At 40.5% G+C, this 19,576-nt stretch overlaps 1 protein-coding gene across 2 annotated transcripts in view; it reads right to left on the bottom strand.

The window, feature by feature from the left end:
- The window catches only part of mntb (MAX network transcriptional repressor b), a 45,937-nt gene that overhangs the window by 4,646 nt on the left and 21,715 nt on the right, over positions 1 to 19,576 (bottom strand). For both annotated transcript variants that reach the window (XM_005170271.6, NM_001103111.1), the window contains 1 exon segment: positions 1,295 to 1,487. In XM_005170271.6, coding sequence (XP_005170328.2) covers positions 1,295 to 1,487 — 193 coding nt within the window.

Raw genomic sequence — 19,576 nt, 5'->3', positions numbered from 1 at the left:
AAACCATCTCAATTATCTCGGTGCTGAAAAAATGCGAGACTGTAGTCCAGGGCTATTCAATTGACGGCCCACGGGCCGAACCCAGCCCCCGAAGCAATTTGTTCTGGCCCTTCAATTAGTGTGGCCAAGCAATAAAAATAAATTTAGTTCAGTGGAAAAACGCTATAGCTATGAAGTGTTGTGCATCTGTTCAATTCAGTATGAGCTGCAGAGGATGCGCAGAGCGTGAGTCAACATAAGCGAGTGGATATGTTTTGTAGAAAATGTCTTTTGTACAATGCACTGTAATCATTAATAAGGATGCAACAATTAGCTGATTTCACTATTAACTGCGCTTTAATTCGTCACAGTTAATTAATCGTAAAGGCTTCTCTAAGCCGCATTTCTGTTGCACGGAAAAGTTATGACAAGTTGCCAACTGTGCGCTAGTTTAAAGTTCCAAGTATGTACACCGAGGCTAATACGCACGAACACCGGATTAACTACAGCAGCGGCTGTTCCCATATCACCATTTTTCCGCTTGCAAGTTTGTTATTTAACAATATGTTATTTAATGTAAGAATGACAATATGCGCACAAGCTGAGCAACGCGCTAGCCTCCGTCCAGGCGCACGCAGTAGAAAACATCTCACGGTGAGAGTTGTGCATACCTTTCAGTGCAATGTAAAGCGCCCCCTAACTTTAGAGCATAGTGATTGGATATTTACTCATGGGGAGGAGTTTCCTTGTCTCAGCTCTTGGACTTACAGGCACACACAGTCAATTCGGGGAGATATAACACGCACATAAATTATTTAAACGCAAAACCAAGCAGTTTAACCGCAATTCACAAGCGGGTATTGAACCGTGGAGGTTGTACCGAACGGTTCAATATTATATTGAGAACCATGGCATCCCTTGTGTTAACCTCATAGTTAAAATTGTTGCACGTCTGCTGTCTCTTGCCTCAAAATGAGCGAGTTTGAGCCACTTGTACATTCAGGAAGCGTTCAGAAAAAACAAAACAGCAGCGAAGAAACTCGACAAAGAAGAACATTAACACCTCACTGCCCACTAGTGTTTTGGAAGTGTTAATGCAGACCAACAGAGACAGCGCGCAGAAGTATAAATGCACAGCTACGCGCGTTGCATGCGCCGTGGGTTTACGCCGGTCACTTGACGCAGAAGTATAAACCAGGCTTAACTGGTGAAGAACATGAGCATCTAGTAGGTCTTTGTGTAACATTATTACATTTCAACACAATTGTATCATCAACGCAGAAGACAGTAGATCACTTATTTGTGTGTGCTGTACCTGAAGCTGTAGATGTGGAGGCCTGGTCATCTTCAGGCTGGACAGTCTGTCTCAGTATCCTGTTGATCTCTATGATGTCGATACACTGGCTCAGCTCGTTCTTCAGCTCTGCCAGTCTCTGCTGCGTGGCGATCTTCTCCCGGGCCAAACGCTCCATCTCGTGCTCGTACTCCTTCTCCTTACGCTTCAGAGTCTGCAGGAAACCAGATGGACAGGACTTTAATTCTGACTCATATTCATTCCCGACACACGCACATGCTTATCCTCCCTCAGTCAAACACACCGTCATTTCAGCGTGACGCATCTCTCAGTTACCTGACGGTCTGAACGTCAGTAAACGCTTTCATTAATGAAAGGTAAATGCAAACACACACACTGCTGCAGATAATGGCATGAGGAAAACTGCATCTGACAGCTCATGAGTTTAATAGTAAAGCAGAGTCTGTCGAACTGTTTATCCCCCTAATCTAATAGTGTTGTTTTAATAAAATGAATATAGCAGTGTATCTGTGTAGAATTAAAATGTCAAATCAAATGTCATTGACCGCAACGGAAAGCATATCCACGCTGTCTGAATCATTTGTCCCCATATACAGTGCTTATATGAGAGTCACCAACAGAAAACTGTCACTGATTTCACCATCTTTTACAGTGTAGGGGTGGCATGCTTTAGTTTCTAGAGTGCGTTTGATTGGACGGATAATCTGATGAGACGCTAAAGTGCAGAGTGATGTCATCAAAATCACTGATCCATTTCGGTAGAAGAGAGAAAGCCCTTATTATACATTTATTGTTGGATTTCACATTTTAAAGCGGGTGTATTCACATCAGTTTACTTTCTGTGGTTCAGACCAAACACAATGTGATGTTTTTTCATCTCTGGTGTGGTTTGCTTTTACATGGCTCTTTTTGCAAGGATTCCAGTAGTTGTAAACAAAACCACACATGCGTGTTAGGGCCTAATCACACTATGCCATCTGTACCGTGCCCAGGCCCGTTTCCCGGATCGTTTGAGAAGTGTGAGTGCTCTAAATCGGGCTTAAGCACGGTTCACTTGGCCGGCCCTGGCCCGGTTGGAAGAGGTGTGCCTGAGCGCGGTTCACTAGGGCTTTGGCGCGGTACGCTTGTGTGTGAGTGCAAAACGCGCCAAAGCTGTTTCATATGGATTTATTAATCATTCTTACTGTTCAGTGAACGCAAACTGCCGTAGTTTATTAAAGACGAGAACTCCTCACAGAACGACAGCTGCGCGGCTTCAGCAGACCTCCTCATTCCTGCAGCACGAGAGCTTTATGATTGTTTATGAGCGCCAAAAGCGGCGGATCTGTTCGGTGAAATATCTGACTGCGTGTCACCGCATCCCTAAGGACTGTTTGGCAATACATTTGACTGCATGTCACTGCATAACAAACTGACTGAAACGATATAGAGAAATCTCCACTGAGCTGCTGAGTGAGAGCGCTTCTCACTGAACAGCACAGCAGCGATGACGTAAGCGTGCCCAGGCCCGTTGTGAGTACGGCCTTAAAGTCAGCTGTTTATTGGACAGAATTGCTCGTGCTCCCATGATGTGGTGTCTGCTGTTCCATCATCTAAAAAACAAACATTTGCCTGAGCTCTAAAGCCGCCTTTCCACTGCACACGACATTTAGACACGACTGTCAAAATACGCCCCCTTGTGGCAGTCGCACAAAATTTTCAGTTCTGACGTGCACCATGGGAGAGAAGCTGTTCTTGCAGTGTCTGAAATAAAGGACTGCAAAAGCGAGAGCCATTAATCTTTGCTTTACAGTGGTTGAATGAATGAATGAATGAATGAATACTAGAAACTCATAGATCGCTAAAAATATTGGAGGGAATGTGAAGACAAAAATAAAAATATATATTTTAATTTTTATAACTAATGTTTTTTTTTGTTAATATAGATTTTTTCCGATTCAAAAAATAACTCAAAAAACGACTATTTCTCATCTCGTGCGCACAGACCTGCTTATATAACACTGGAATACATCACATCCGGTCGGCCAGTCGCATATGGTCTAGTCCAGGGGTGGGCAAACTTGGTCCTGGAGGGCCGGTGTCCTGCACAATTTTGCTCCAACTCTAATTACACACACCTGCTTATAGATATCTAGTGATCTTAAAGACACTGATTAGCATGTTCAGGTGTGTTTGATTAGTGTTGCAGCTAAATTGTGCAGGACACCGGCCCTCCAGGGCCGAGATTGCCCACCCCTGGTCTAGTCGGATCCGCAGCTCAATTCAGGTCTGAAGCCTCCTTTTCACTGCACACGACTAACGACAAGCGACAGACCGGAAGTCATTCATTTCCAATGTAGTACGGGAGCTGCGTTGAGTTCTGATCATCTCCGTATGCGTAAAATTCGGATCCGAATTGAGCTGCAGATCCGTTGAAACATTTGAACTCCTGCGACTAGACCGTATGCGACCTGCCGACCGAATATGATGTATTCCAGTGTTGTACAAGCAGATCCGTGCGCGCGAGATGAGAAATAGGAGTTTATTTGGTTATTTTTTGAATTATAAAAAGTCTATATTAAAAAAAAACTTTTCTGTTCATAAATGTAAGGAAGAAAGTAATAAAAAAATATATTTTTAATGTTGTCTCCACATTCCCTCCAATATTTTAGCGGTCTATGAGTTTCTAGTATTCATTCATTCATTAAACCATGTGAACGCACAGAGAATAAAGGCTCTTGCTTTTGCCCTCCTTTATTTCGGACACCATGAGAATCAGCTTCTTCCCTATGGTGCTCGACAACACTAAAAATACTGTGCGACTGCCACAAGGGGGCGTTTTCCGACAGTCGTGTCCAAATGTCGTGTCCAATTTTTCGCATACGAAGATGATCGGAACTCCACGCAGCTCCCGGACTGCTCTCTATTGGAAATGAAAGACTTCCGGTCTGTCGCTTGTCGTTTGTCATGTGCAGTGGAAAAAAGGCTTGAGGGAGCGTTCACATATTTTGTCTTTTGCTCTCAAGTTTTATTCTAAAATCCAGAAGCTGCGACCATTTTTTTTTTTGTATTGTGACGTACTTCCTAGAAAAGCAGAATAGAGTGGAGGAACTATGACTCCAATTTGTATGTAAAATTGTATCCGGTTCCCTCGTCCCAAAGTCAATAGTTTTTTTATTAATGGGGTTTGAGTTAAATCGCTTAAATAAGGTTCGTGGCCAACACAAACTCAAGATACTTTTACGTTTTGTTCTACGACATAAAACAAATCAGTTACTGCACACTCCTGATCTTTTACACCAGTTACGCTGCTTTAAAATGACGGTTGCTATCAAGTTGCTAATTGGGACTAGAGGCGGTGTCGCAAACACAATACGTCATCGAGCTGATCTGGTCTGGAGCGCAGCTTGCTTGCGTTTAGCATTTGGAGTTGTCTGTGATTTAAGTATTTTCATGAATAGCATTTTATAGTTTGTTGTGTTTTTTTAATTGGGATTTCATATTGTGTGTAGATAAATCCTTAACTCGAAACGGCTGTCGAGACAGACTGATTTGTTGATAATTTATTTTAATTAAACGATATTACGAGGATAACGTTACTGCTCACCAGTGCAGCCTGTCTCTTTCCTGCTCTCAGTAATGCAAACATGCGAATAATTGTGTAAGAATACATGCATGTTAACTCATTTTAACGTGATCAAGTGATTTTAGGTAGTTTTTTTCTTCATCTGAACATGTTTAACTCTGTCATAACTGCAATATTTACACTCCTCCATAAAACGTATAGCAGATGTAACTGTATGGGCTGCTTTTCGCTGTACTTCGTGACAAAAAAGGAAAATTGAAAGTTGCTCTGTGTCCATGATGGAACTTGCAGGCATTTGATAGACTTGTTCCTCACGCCTCATCTGTCGTCTGTTAAGGTAAGCAGGCTGTGTGCACGCGAGTGATACACTTATTTAAATATGTCTATTGATAAGACTATGTAGGCAGATTTATAAACACAGTTTTAAAACTTTTAGAACCGTAAAGCAAAACAAAATTCCCACGTAAAAACGATCCAAAAGTGCACGTAGGTCTATGTGTATTTGCCTATGTATTTGTTTATAATAAGCGTGGATTATAATATAATAAACTGAGAGATTAACTCTTTGTCATGGATGTTTTTAAAAATAAGCTTGATAAGTTGTCTGTAGCAGCGTGGTGCTGACGTCAGAGATGAGCGCCCTGAGGGCAGTGTAGTCCATTTATAGCCTAATGTTAGCTTTTCAGTTCTTGCGTTTGCATTTAAGATCCAAAAGTGCTCAAAAATGTATTTTCGTGTGACGATTATCCGGCTGGACAAAACGTGTAAGTGTAATGAACAGTGTTTGAACACAGAGCTTATTATTTACATTCTTCGAAAAGCCTATGGGAAATCCTATAGGGATTTTAATGAGGGAACCAGTTTCATGCTAGCAGCTGATTCGCCTACAAGGTGACGCCATAGTTCCTTCACTCCATATTAAAGGAGAAAACAGAGGGCGTGGCTTGTTTTTTCTACTGCAAGCTGATTGGATGTAGTTAAGTAGGCATTTCATTCAGAAAGATCAGGAAAGGGGTTTCGGGTAGGCATGGGACGATAACTATTTTCAAGGTATACCGTAGTTTGGAAAAGTCAAGGTTTTAAAATTGCCAAAATTTTCTTTAATACCGTTCCTAAGGTGTGTGTAAGATATTTTATGTACATTTTTTTTTAAAACTGTATCTCCAGCAGAAAAGATATCTAAAGATGCTGTTTTTAATTGTGAAGAAATCAGTGTTTTTGAAACTATTTTCATTATTTAGCCTGACGTGTTTAACAAAATATTTTTAATGTTTCTCAAAATGGAATATACTGTGTTTAAAAGACCCAGACATTTAAAAAGAATATATTTTAGAGCAGTAACCACAATATTATGAAAATGTGCCTTTAAAAATTAAAAATGGTAGGTTACTGTTTTTAAAAAGTAAAAAAAGAAACAACTTCTGGTTTATCCGCACCTGGAAATGTTGCCTGGACTTCATAAATATAGGCTTCATGTCATCATATTCATATATAAATCTTTTTTGATAATTTACTTAAATATATGTAGCATGTACATATGACATGTTTGATTCATCCGCATACCACTAGAAGGAAGCACGCGGCCCACTATTGGTACACGTACCACAGTTTGAGAACCACTGGTCTAATCCGGTTCAATGATCTATGCTAAGCTAAGCTAAAAGTGTTCACGCTAGATCAAGAGACTGGCTCAGTGGATTAAAAAATGGTATAAAACAACTGTTTAAATCTAGAGGAGTTATAAGATGAGCTTATTTCTTAAAAAGTACAATTTATATAATTACAGCAGGACATGATCTTAATTGAAATTGACACAAAAAAAATAGTAGATCTAAAAATGAGTGCCTTCATGAAACAAAGCAGCAGTCATAAACTCATAAAGCCAGCAAGATACACTGTAAGACAACAGTCACACGGACAAATAATTTGACCCAGTTTCAGCATCAGTCAGCTGACCCTCAAAACCAGGCTAACGGGAACAAACCGTTTAGACTTTAAAACTCTTGAAGTAAAGCAGCTTCGCCCGTCCACATTCACGAAGCGTGTGTAAGAGAGGCTGACCAACTCAGCGACAGCATGTTTAACATATGTGATCATCCCATTTCAGGAAACAAACCGTCCAGAGAGCAAAGCAGTTTTACACACCCGGCCGTCTGTCAAAGCCTTGAACACGTGACACACACACACACTGTTCACTTCCACCTCCATCCATTCCTCCCTCAGCTCAAATCTGCCAAAAAAAACTGTGCGACAAAATGAGCATTTTGGCTGTGGATTCGGCAGAGGCGTGTGGAGTCACAGAGGACTGCGCTATCCAGAAGAACAGAGAGCAGAGATGCAGATCGTGCAGAGGTGGAGGGGGTTCTCCTGCGCGTCTGGGATTATATAACCCAGTGATACAGTATTCAGGGAATATGAATGCGACTGGTGCAGTAGGTTGAGAACACGCAGAGAAAGAGAGAGAGTGTGAAGCCTGATCTAGGATTAGTCAGATTGGACTGTCTGGCTATAAACCCCCTTCACACAGCAGGTCAGCACACATGCGCACACAACACACACACACAGCAATATGTGCAAGTCGCACCTGTTTACTATATGAATGATATACAGCCAGCCTTACTTTAAGAGTTAATACACACAGAAATGAATATCATGTTATTATTAATAATTACTCGGCGACGCAGTGGCGCAGTAGGTAGTGCTGTCGCCTCACAGCAAGAAGGTCGCTGGTTTGATCCTCGGCTCAGTTGGCGTTTCTGTGTGGAGTTTGCATGTTCTCCCTGCCTTCGCGTGGGTTTCCTCCGGGTGCTCCGGTTTCCCCCACAGTCCAAAGACATGCGGTACAGGTGAATTGGGTAGGCTGAATTGTCCGTAGTGTATGAGTGAGTGTGTGTGGATGTTTTCCAAAGATGGGTTGCGGCTGGAAGAGTATCCGCTGCGTAAAAATGTGCTGGATAAGTTGGCGGTTCACTCCGCTGTGGCGACCCCAGATTAATAAATGGACTAAGCCGACAAGAGAATGAATGAATGAATAATAATAATTACTCGCCTTCATGTCGTTCCTTTTTTAGACTTTTGTTCATCTTCAGAACACAAGTGAAGATATTTTGGTTGAAATTCAAGATCTCTTATCCTCCATATAGAAAACAAGATTCCTGCCTCAAAGTAGGAAAAAACATCCTTAAAACAGACCATATATGCCTTCAGTGGGTCAATCAGATTATTATGAAGCTACGAGAATACATTTGTGTACACATGAAACAAAAAGAGTGAATATTCAACAGTTCTGTTTTGAGTTATACTAATCGGTCCAACATTGATTCAGTTGTGGATATGTCTATATTAGGCAAGATTCTAACGGTTTAATGACCTTGGATATAAATATAACAGTATTGTGTGATTACTGCTCTAATATATGTTCTATTTAAATGTCTGGGTAAAAAACAAAACCTTTTTTTCCCTTTGTACACGATATATATTTGGGAAAACTGTATAATATTTTGGAGCAGTAAACATGTCAGGCTAAATAATTCAAATGAATCATTGTCTTCATTAGTTTAAAAAAACAGTTTCATTTAAAACAACATTTTTGGATAACTTTCCTGCTGGAGATTTCCTGCTATTGTTCTAAAAAAAAAAGATGTGTAAATAAAAAAAAAATCCTATTAATACCTTAGGAAGAGAACTGCAGAAAATTTTGATGGTTTTAAAACCAAACCGCGGTATACCTTGAAAACAGTTAGCGTCCCATGCCTAGTCTATATTAATCATATTGATAATGTGCAATGATTATAAAGCAATTTCCAGCAGCATAATTGACCCTTCGCTAAGCCCCACCCTCCTTAGTTACTGTTGCTATGCCTGTCGGGCTTTCGTGACTGGCACGGCTTTTTTAATGTATGTGCGCCAGTGTCAGACATCGGCAGGGATATAATGTCATTTTTGGCGAACAGGTGAGATATCAGAGAAAGCCAGACAAAAAAGGACTGCAGTATGCAATACAGGGGTATATTCACGACACAATAGGCAACCAAATTAGGGAATAATTCAATTAAAATTTAAGCTAGCTTAGCCGCCTCATACGCTAACCATTCAATAGCTTAGCTCATGCTCAGCAGGAGAAGTGAAATATAAAAATAATCTAATATTAACTAATGTAACTGTAATTTCTCTATTTTAAGCCAAAAAGCCTGATAGATTAATTGTTGTGCAATGAAAAAGAGCGTTACTAACCCACAAGGAAGCAAGCATGACAGTGCTTTTACATAGTTCATTCATAGAAAGAGCAGCCAGAAAGGAGAAATTGATGGATTTGTGCTGAATATTAGCATCATTGACCCATAACAATGCACAGTAAGTCATCTATTACTGTCAGTATGTCTGTGTGCTCTTTATAAATGACTGAAAAACAGCTGCTGGTAAAGTATATTGAACGCAAGGGCTCAGTTTGTGATCATATCTCGGTTTTGTTCTGTTGATTTGTAATTTCTAATATTCGTAGCTTAACAAGGATGAAAATATTAAGTTCAGTAAAGTTAGCAACAGATTTGTATTTGCCGGATCAATAACTCATGTCATTATGACCTATTCACTATTAGTATGACTAACGATGACTAACTATGGCGAGGGCTTAAACGAAGCAGTGCTCACAATCAATTCATTCATTCATTTTCTTGTCGGCTTAGTCCCTTTATTAATCCGGGGTCGCCACAGCGGAATGAACCGCCAACTTATCCAGCAAGTTTTTACACAGCGGACGCCCTTCCAGCCGCAACCCATCTCTGGGAAACATCCACACACACACTCATACATTACGGCCTACCCAATTCACCTGTACCACATGTCTTTGGACTGTGGGGGAAACCGGAGCACCCAGAGGAAACCCACAGGAAGGCAGGGAGAACATGTAAACTCCACACAGAAACGCCAACTGAGCCGAGGTTCGAACCAGCGATCCAGCGACCTTCTTGCTGTGAGGCGACAGCACTACCTACTGCGCCACTGCCTCGCCAGTGCTCATAATATCGAGCAAAAAAGAAAAAAAAGAAAAAGACAGCTGTAAACATAACCTGCTTTGTATTTTTGTAGGAAACACAGTTTAGATCTGTTTAGGGTAAGAGGTGTGCGAGTTATTGCCATCTATCACTGAATGTGTCAGGAATATCGAAAACAAAACCAACCTAACTCCGCTGCTTTAGCGCCCCTCACATAGTTTGATCCTGGCATTTCCCCTCTTGGGTTTTTGGTTTTGAAAAGGGAAAAAATTCCACCATGCTGTCCAAACTTTAAGGATACCGGTTGTCAGATTTGCCCAATCCATATGCACAACGTGATGTGTGCACGGCATATTAAACAGAACTTGGCTAGACTTTTGGCTGAACGATATCGGTTTACAAAGAATCATCACCAATGTGTGTGTAACAAAGACCAGCTAGCGAAGTGCTATGCAGGTAAACCTTACTCCTCTGACCAGACTCTAGAGGTCATGGTCTTTAGCCACTAGTTGGAGCAAACGACTCCCAAACAAATAATCACCAGTTTGATTGCAGTTCAGTGCGGGTTGGGTGCAGGAGAATTACATGTACAACAAGGCCATGGAAAGACGTGGATCACAACTTCATGGCATAATTATAAAATGAGAGTACTATTGGCAGTGGAAGTGTTGCCGAACTAAACCGCACAGCTCAGTGGAAATGAAGCATAACCTGCACTCATATAAAGAACATGTATAAAGACACCACACACAGCGCCGTTACACAAAACACCCAAGTGCTGTAATTCAGCAGCTGGTAAAACACCATTATAACAGTGCTCCATCAGGCCCAGTCAATAGTGATGCGTGTACAGACCTGCTCTGTCTGACCCTGGATCAGCTTCTGTCTTCAGTATGTGAAGAAGCAGACTAGATATCCCCACAGACCAGATCTCCACATCCCACTGGTTATCACCACGGCAACAGCTGGAAGACGCCACCGTCTGCTTGGCAACAGAGCAGTGAAGGAGCAGTGCAGATGAAGAAGAGGAGAAAACTAACGCCATCAGCTCAAATCCACCTCCAGGGTTTCACCGCCCTCTGAAAATCTGCAGCCCTGATCCTCCTTAACATTCACTGTCATCACAACAATACTGGACAAGACACTGGCATAATGGAGCGCTCAAGTCACACAGCATTTCCACAGTTGATTTAATACAAGAAGTACACTTTGTAAGGTCAAATGAAAGGTTTTATTTAAAGTATAATTAGGTGGTAATAGTCAAAAGTTGCAGTATGTTAGGCCCCGTTTACACTAATGCGTTTTCGTTTTAAAACGCATAAGTTTTGCTACGGTTACGCCATCCGTCCACACTATGCCGGAGTTGTCGAGCGCCGAAAATGAAGGGTTTTGGAAACGCTGGAGAGGCCGTTTTCATTCTGAAACGCTGCTGCTCGATCTCAATGTGGATGGAGAAAAACTGAGACATCTGAAAACGGAGGCGGGACTGCTGAGATTCGCTGCCTGATTGGGGCTTTTGTGTCATTGCGTATCCTTCCCTTATTCGTCAAGCCCCATATCACATGACTATAACACATGGCTTTAACGCTACCGGAAGACAGTTCTGGGCACAGAAATGGGAGCGTTGTTTGCACTGTTGTCTGTTTTCGGCGCCATTGTGCAGTTTTTCATTTGTTACGTTTAGTAACAACTCGACCTCGTCGTCTCCATAAAAATACCTCTCTTGCTTTCTTTGCCATCGCCTTTAATGTTCAACCGGTTTGTTGACTAACAATAACCAAATGCTGAGCGAGACGCATGCTTTCTGTTTATACTAGAAGGCGCATGCCCAGAGTGCGCGAATGGTCACGTAATATACGTTTTTGGTGGCGTAGTGTGGACGGAGATATATTCAGAGATGCTAGGTGAAACGCTAGTGTGGACGCGGATTGTTTTTGATCTAAAACGCCGTTTTAAAACTAAAACGCACTAGTGCAAATGGGGCCTTAGTCAGCATAAAACACGCTTTATTATAATTGTATAAGGAAAGTGTTGTTCCATATTACACTTATATTGAGTTTATTTCAGATGTAATAAATCCACAACTCTATCATTATAAAAGTATTTGATTGCATGACACGTTTCGGCTGAAATGATTGCATATATAATATTGGTGAACTATATTTTAGTTGACCAGGCATACATGTTTGTCATTGGCAGTAAACATTAACCAAAGAACAATGAAAGCAAGTTACATAAAGTAGTGTGCAGGTCCTTCATAAGTGGGTCAAACAGCACTCTTAAATTTAACTAATCACATTTACTATAGATAAGTAAAATGCTTCCTGAATGAATTGATGAATTCAGCTCTTTTGTAAGCTGTTTTGACAGAACTGTGTGTAGGTATAGTGTCCACAGTCATACTGGAGTGATAGAAACACAATACGTCTCCTTTCTTAATGACCTGACGTTAAAATATGATTCAAATCCCTCTCATTTTGAGGCCCACTGCAAAGTGACGTAGTAGTGCTGTTTCCCCGCCCACTGAATTGATCGTCAGACGCGTATTAACATGTCTCTGTAGTAACGCGTATAAACATATCAACAAGACAGGACATGCGCAGAGCAACTGGCATTTAAAGATCTGTTCATCATCAATCATAAAATGTGATCAAGAATGTTTTAAAAGTTTTAAACGTTTTTAAAAGTGTACTGCGATTACAGCGATTTACTTCAGCTTTACTTCTTCACCACAGCCACGTGTCGGTACAATTATTGAAGAAGATGCTTTAATCCTGGTTGGTGAACATTAAATCAGGTTTATTTGGTATATTAACGTAACAGATATCGACACAGCAGTGTATATTAACGTGTATCCTCTCACATTTGCCATGCAAAGATAGTGCATAGTTAAACATGCACGCTGTATGTGCACGTGAGTGAATTTAGTATCGACATTGTGTGTAACCCATCGCAGAAAGGCTTGAATTCACTCCACGACAAATACATAAAATAATCACTGGGAAAGTTCTTATTGTAGTATTTCTCACAAACGTTCCGTGAGATCTGCTTCCTTCATGTCTGTCTGATATCGGACACAGCTGAGGCAGAGACTGAGGCAAGCTTTCACATGCACGTGGGAACAGTGGGCGGGGAGAACTAACATTAAAGGCACAGACCACCAAAACAGCTACAGTGTGTTCAGAGTAAAAAAAATACAACATTCTAAAGGCTGATTTATACTTCTGCGTCAAGCGCACGCGTATGCTACGGCACAGCCTACACGTTGACGCATAGCCCTATGCCGTGGCCGTCGGCGTCGCTGTCGAGCACTTCTCAAAAAATATAACTACACGTTGCAATGACGCATAGCGCAAGCTCTGTGATTGGTCGGCTTGGTAGCGCTGACGAGTCAGGGAGGGGCAGAGAGCCGCGTGAGCTCGATGAAGCGATTGTTTACAAGTGTGGAGTCCAGTGAAGGAGCTCCTGATGGAAAGTTTTGTTTTGTGTTTACCTCATAGTTAAAGTTGTTGCACATCCGCCGGTTTCTGCCTCAAAATGAGCGAGGATGAGCCACTTGTACATTCAGGAAGCGTTCAGAAAAAACAAAACAGCAGCGAAGAAACTCGTCACAAAGGAACATTAACACCTCACTGCCAACTAGCGTTTCGGAAATGTTAATGCAGACCAACAGAGACGGCGTGCAGAAGTATAAATGCACAGCTACGTGCGTTGCATGCGCTGTGGGTCACTTGACGCAGAAGTATAAACCAGGCTTAAAAGGAACAATAAATAATCTGCTGGCTGTTTTGAGCTGAAAGTCAACACATTCTGGAGTCACAAATGACTTGTCTTAAATATTAAAGAAGGGGTCAAATAGGTGCCCTTAAGCACTTAAGTGCTTTAAGTGTTGCCTTTTCACTCAGTTCCTAATAAATCATGAATGTTACTGAATTTACTTAAACTGTGCAAAAATAACATGTATTAGCTTCAGTAAACAATCTTAAAGTGTTTGTCTATTTTCAGCAGTTGTGTGTCCTTTTCAGCTGTGTTAAGTGTTTAATAGTACTGTCACAGCAGCCACCAAAATGCAAAGAAAAATGCTGAGTTGTATAGAATAAAAACTTGTAAAATATGAGATAAATATCATTATCAGTGGCTTTTAAAATGGGCAAAAGGTATTTTTATCAATTAATTGCTTTTTTATTGCTAATTTGTTTTTGCTAATGTCTTGTAATAAACTATATAAAAAAATGAATCTTCCTCAAATTCCTAGAACATCTATGAAAACCTGGAGATAGATTTTTGAAGTTACACAGTCACAGGCTTTAAACACACACAAATGATAAATGGGTCCTGTTGGGTTATAGTCAAGTTTGCTTTGGTGCCTTCAAAAAATAACAGTTTGCCATAAACAGTTTGCTTCATCATCCTCTGAAAATCTGCAGCCCTGATCCTCCTTATCATTCACTGTCATCAAAACAATACCGAGGCAGAGATTGACATTGGGAGTTCAAGTATCACTGGATTTCAAATAAATAAAGGCAAGTTTGTTTCTGTGCTTTTAAATAAATCGTTTGCCAAAAAAATTCTTTTTTACATCCCACAAACCCACATCCACTGATATCGTGGTCAGACACTCGACTGTTTCACACCACTGGGTGTAAAAGAGTCGAGAACTGTAATTTATCTGCACCCAGATCAGATTCGGCACCAAAATTTAGGCCAAATCCCAATTCTATTTTATATTCCAATGTACCTTTGATAATAAGGGTAATGGCTAAGAAGTAGAATTGAAACTGGGCCTAAAGGGCGTCACACACCGGATGCGCCGCGACACGGCGTGCACATGACAGTTGAAAGTATCACACACCAGACGCGCCATTCGCATGGTATTTAAAAGGAAACTAATCAGATGGCACTGTGTTGCGCAACAGAAATATGAACAGTGTCCTGAGTCACGGCTCTTGTTCTCTCCAAGCTGGACTATTGCAACTCTATACTAGCCGGGCTTCAAACCTCTTCAACTGCTTCAGAACGCAGCAGCACGAGTGGTCTTTAATGAACCTAAAAGAGCACATGTCACTCCGCTACTCATCCGTTTGCACTGGCTGCCAGTTGCTGCTCGCATCAAATTCAAAGCTCTGATGTTTGCTTACAAAGCGACTTCTGGCTTTTGCTCCTTCTTATCTGCTCTCCCTTCTGCAGATCTATGAATGAACGTCGCCTTGTGGTTCCATCCCTAAGAAGGAAGAAATCACTTTCCCGAACTCTCGCATTCAATCTGCCCAGTTGGTGGAATGAACTCCCTAACTGCATCAGAACGGCAGAGTCACTCGCTCTCTTCAAGAAACGACTAAAAACTGAACTATTTAGTCTCCACTTACCTTACTAATCTGCAATTGCCTCCCTGGCTCCACCGCTAACTGTACTACAAAAAAAAATAATAATAAATGAAAATGACTAATGTTTTGCTTCTTACACTTTTCATAACTGAAACTTGCCTACAGCACTTATTCATTGCTGCTCTTATAGTTGTGTAATTTGCTTCCTTGTCCTCATTTGTAAGTCGCTTTGGATAAAAGCATCTGATAAATGGCTAAGTGTAAATGTAAAATGTGCAGCTATATTTTGCTTGTTTTGACACATTTAACATTTGTGGCAAAGAAATAATTATTTCTTTTTGGTGTCGCCAGAGATGAATTTGGTAAATTCTTAATTTTGAGCCCTAAAAAAGTCATGTGAAATAAAAATCTAGTTGCATTGCGAAACAACCCATTTGCTCGTGCTCACTGAGCAAGCTCATACACAACACACACAAAAAGTGAAATGAATGAGGAGGCATGTGGACAACACAACATCTAAATCAAGTCATTTTAGCATGTCAAAGTCACATTTATTCATATAAAATATATTTTCCAAACAACAAAATTGTGGCTAGTGAAAATGGTGAGTGGCTAGTAATGTTGGAAATCTACTAGCCACAGTGGCTGGTGATCAAGTTAGTGTCAAGCCCTGCACACAAGTCTTTTTTCAGATTTTTTTATCGTTTGTTTTATCTTTATGTTTGCATTGTTTAGGTTTTTTTACCAAAATCTCATTCAATTCCATGTCCACAGCTCCTTTAGAAATACTATTGCCCAGGAAAAAACATGACATGTTCAATACTTATTTCCCTCACTGTATATGAAACATTTAATTCAAAACTTAAGCATGACTTAAGCAAACTTAAGCAAAACTTAATGCAAAAAAAGGCATTCATATATGAACAAACATGACAGGATGTCTGTGCCAAAAACAGTTTGATGATCAACATCTCCAGATGCTCCTGTAGGAGCCAGACCTAAATAATTATGTGCACCTCTGACTTTGGTCCAAAAAAAAAAAGAACCACAAACACAAAAGGTCACAAACTCAAACAATGAATCCTCACCTACATCAACAGAAACACAGCAAACGGCATGCATCACACATCCGTAATGAAGCAGCATTTGATGACGCACCGCCTCATTTGAACAGCATGTGTGGGTTTGGTTTGAAGGGAGGAGAGAGAAGGACTGGCCCAGAACAAAGCATTACGTCAGCAGACTCGCGCTCCCCATGTGCTCATGCCTCACGTGGACACAGGAGCAGCGAAGAGACGGAGAGCAGCACTAGCAGCAGAGAGAGTAGCGTGCGAGCGGCAGCCCACATTCCCTCACTAGTGTTTATCGTGCCTTTATAACCATCGCCAGCTCCAGCTTTACAGCTCTCTGGAGCATATTAACTCAAAGGTGCACCGTTCATAAACAGGTCAAGCTTCTGCCCACGCTGCTGTGCTAATTGTCAGGGCTGGAAATGAAATGATCGACTGTGACCTTGGAGCTTCTACGTCAGCTGTACATATGACGGTGTTAAAGGGACAGTTCACCAATGGACTGGTTTGTTCAACAGAAAGAAACTGAAATAGGTTTGAGCTTATGAAAGGTTTGATCCACTGGAGAATGAGTAAATGGGGAGTGTATTTTTAGTTTGTCAGTGTCAATAAGCCATCATAACCATTTTAGATTTTCACTGACAGAGATGATAACGAGCTAAAAAAAATTGTAATTTCAAGGATCTAAATAATTTCATTTACTGCTGTTTTTTCTATATACTTAAGGCTGAGCTGATGTTTGCATTATAACACTCTTTAATAAGTCAGGGTTGAAGCAGTGGCGCAGTAGGTAGTGCTGTCGCCTCACAGCAAGAAAGTCGCCGAGTCGCTGGTTCGAGCCTCGGCTCAGTTGGCGTTTGCATGTGTGGAGTTTGCGAGAAGTACCCGGATGACTTCCTACTTCCGGCGAAATTCTGGAGTGCGCATCTCATGCACGCTGCGCTATCCCATGATGCCCCGTGAGCGAATTCATAAATAGGAGTGAAGCGACGCAAATTACGCAGGTAGGTCACGTGACCAAGACAAAATGGCGGATGTAGTACGTCCGAATTCCATTCATACTTTTCACATTCATACTGTATAGAACGTACTTTTCTAACGGCCGAGTAGTATGTTTAAATTCAAATGCAGTACCTACTGAGTAGTAGGAGGATCCGGACGCAGTCTATGTGTTGAAAGCACTGCTATTCACGTATACAATAGATTTAGGAATAGAAATGAAGGTGAAACATTAAAAAGTTTAAAAAATGACACCCTTTTAAACTAAATCTATCGATGTCCAAAAAGAAACACAAAGATTAATACTGTTATCGAATGAAACGCTGACCTACATTTTTACTAAGTAATTCATTTACAACAAAGACATTAAAATAAATCATCCTCTCAAGTTTCTAGACTTTCAGCGTGAGAAGTTCATGAAAATCCAGATGGATCAAGAAACAGCCAATTGGGCAAAAAAGACAGCACTTTTTGGTAAGTAAAGAAGCGGGACGAGGGTAAGGAAAAGATATAATGAGCCCACATGGAGAAGAATTGGACCTGCGATGTTTTGGCAGAAGCAGATGACACCATTCTGCCAGTGGAGTATGTGTTGAGAAGTGGATGTGGGGAAAAAACGACTACAATTCTCCATCTTGTGACCCCAACCTATTTTCCACTCTTATTTCACAGTTCAATATGGCTTAGGATTAAACTATATTGCAATTTTTATGGCCCTATGTGTTTGCTGGTTTTAGCATGTTCAGCTTGTTATATAGGTCAAAGGAAACACGTTCACAATCAAAACTCCATCCGCACATTCAATCATTAACTTTTACACACTGACATAACAGTCCATACCGGCTGGCCTATAAATGGAATAAGACTGTACGTGTCTCTAGGCGAAACGCATAAAAACATGCCTCTATCACGACACATCTAATACCAAAACAAATATACAGCGCTGTGCTAAGGTCTTAAGACAACATCAGCATGATTGCCTATGAATTCTGCATGGCGCTGTAAATATTTATCTCTATTTAATTGTAAGTCTGACCAAAAATTCCATATTGATACCATTACCTGGTTTTTGTTACTAAATACAGTATCAAAGCAAAGCACAAAAAAACATGCTAGTCCAACACACTACACTAACTGACAAAAGTCTTGTCGCCCATCCAAATTTTAGGAGCACCAAATAATAATTTCTAGTTGATTATTTGGTGTCAGAAGTGGCTTATATGAAAGTCAAAGGCCTCTAGATTATGCTTATTTTACCAAAATAAAAGTTGATCATGCCTTGATTTTTAATTATTTCATTAGGACAGTAAGGTCTGACTTTGCTTAGACAAAAGTCTTGTCACTTATCAGAAATAATGTACAGTATTGAATCTAAAGTCATGGTGCAGTGGAAAAATAATGAATATTGTGTATGACTTCCATGAGCTCCCATGGCAAAGAAAGCGTTCTCGCAGGACTCCCACAGTTTATCAAGATTCTTTAGATTCACCTTCAATGCCTCCTTCTTCATCCTACCCCATACATGCTCAATAATGTTCTTGTCTGGTGACTGGGCTGGCCAATCATGACCTTTGCTTTTGGGAACTTTGATGTGGAGGCTGAAGTATGAGACAGAGCGCTATCCTGCTGAAGGATTTGCCCTCTCCTGTGCTTTGTAATGTAATAGGCAGCACAAATGTCTCAATACCTCAGGCTGTTGATGTTACCATCCAATCTGCAGATCTCTCTTATACCCCCATACTGAACGTAAACCCAAACCATGATTTTTCCTTCACCAGACTTGACTGATTTCTCTGAGAATATTGGGTCCATGCGGGATCCGATAGCTCCATAACTGCAGTATTTGTGATGATTGGGATGCAGTTTAATAGATGATTAATCTGAAAAAAAATCTACCTTCTGCCACTGTTTTCCAAAAAAAAATCTAATTTTTATTTGTTGCTCTTACAACTGGGACCTATGAGAAAACTTTTGTCAGGTAGTGTATTTTTATGAAGAAAGTTAACAAAGTTATTAGAAATAATTATAGAGAGAAAATAAAAAACACATTTTAAGTTGTGGTAAAGTTCTTTTCCAGAACAAGATAAAAAGATGATGTACAGTAGAAATCAGAATGAATAAACTCCATTTCAAATGTTTTTCTTGTTTTTTAATATTTCCTAAATGATGTTTAACAGAGCAAGGAAATTTTCACAGTATGTCTGATAATATTTTTTTCTTCTGGGAAAAAGTCTTATTTGTTTTATTTAGGCTAGAATAAAAGCAGTTTTTATTTTTTAATAACCACTTAAAGGTATTAGACCCCCTAAAGCAATATTTTTTTGATAGTC

The sequence above is a fragment of the Danio rerio genome, chromosome 21 (genome assembly GCF_049306965.1).
Source record: "Danio rerio strain Tuebingen ecotype United States chromosome 21, GRCz12tu, whole genome shotgun sequence".
Taxonomy (NCBI): Eukaryota; Metazoa; Chordata; class Actinopteri; order Cypriniformes; family Danionidae; genus Danio; species Danio rerio.
Note: the sequence above shows the minus strand (reverse complement) of the source record. Positions and strands in the feature narration are given on the sequence as shown.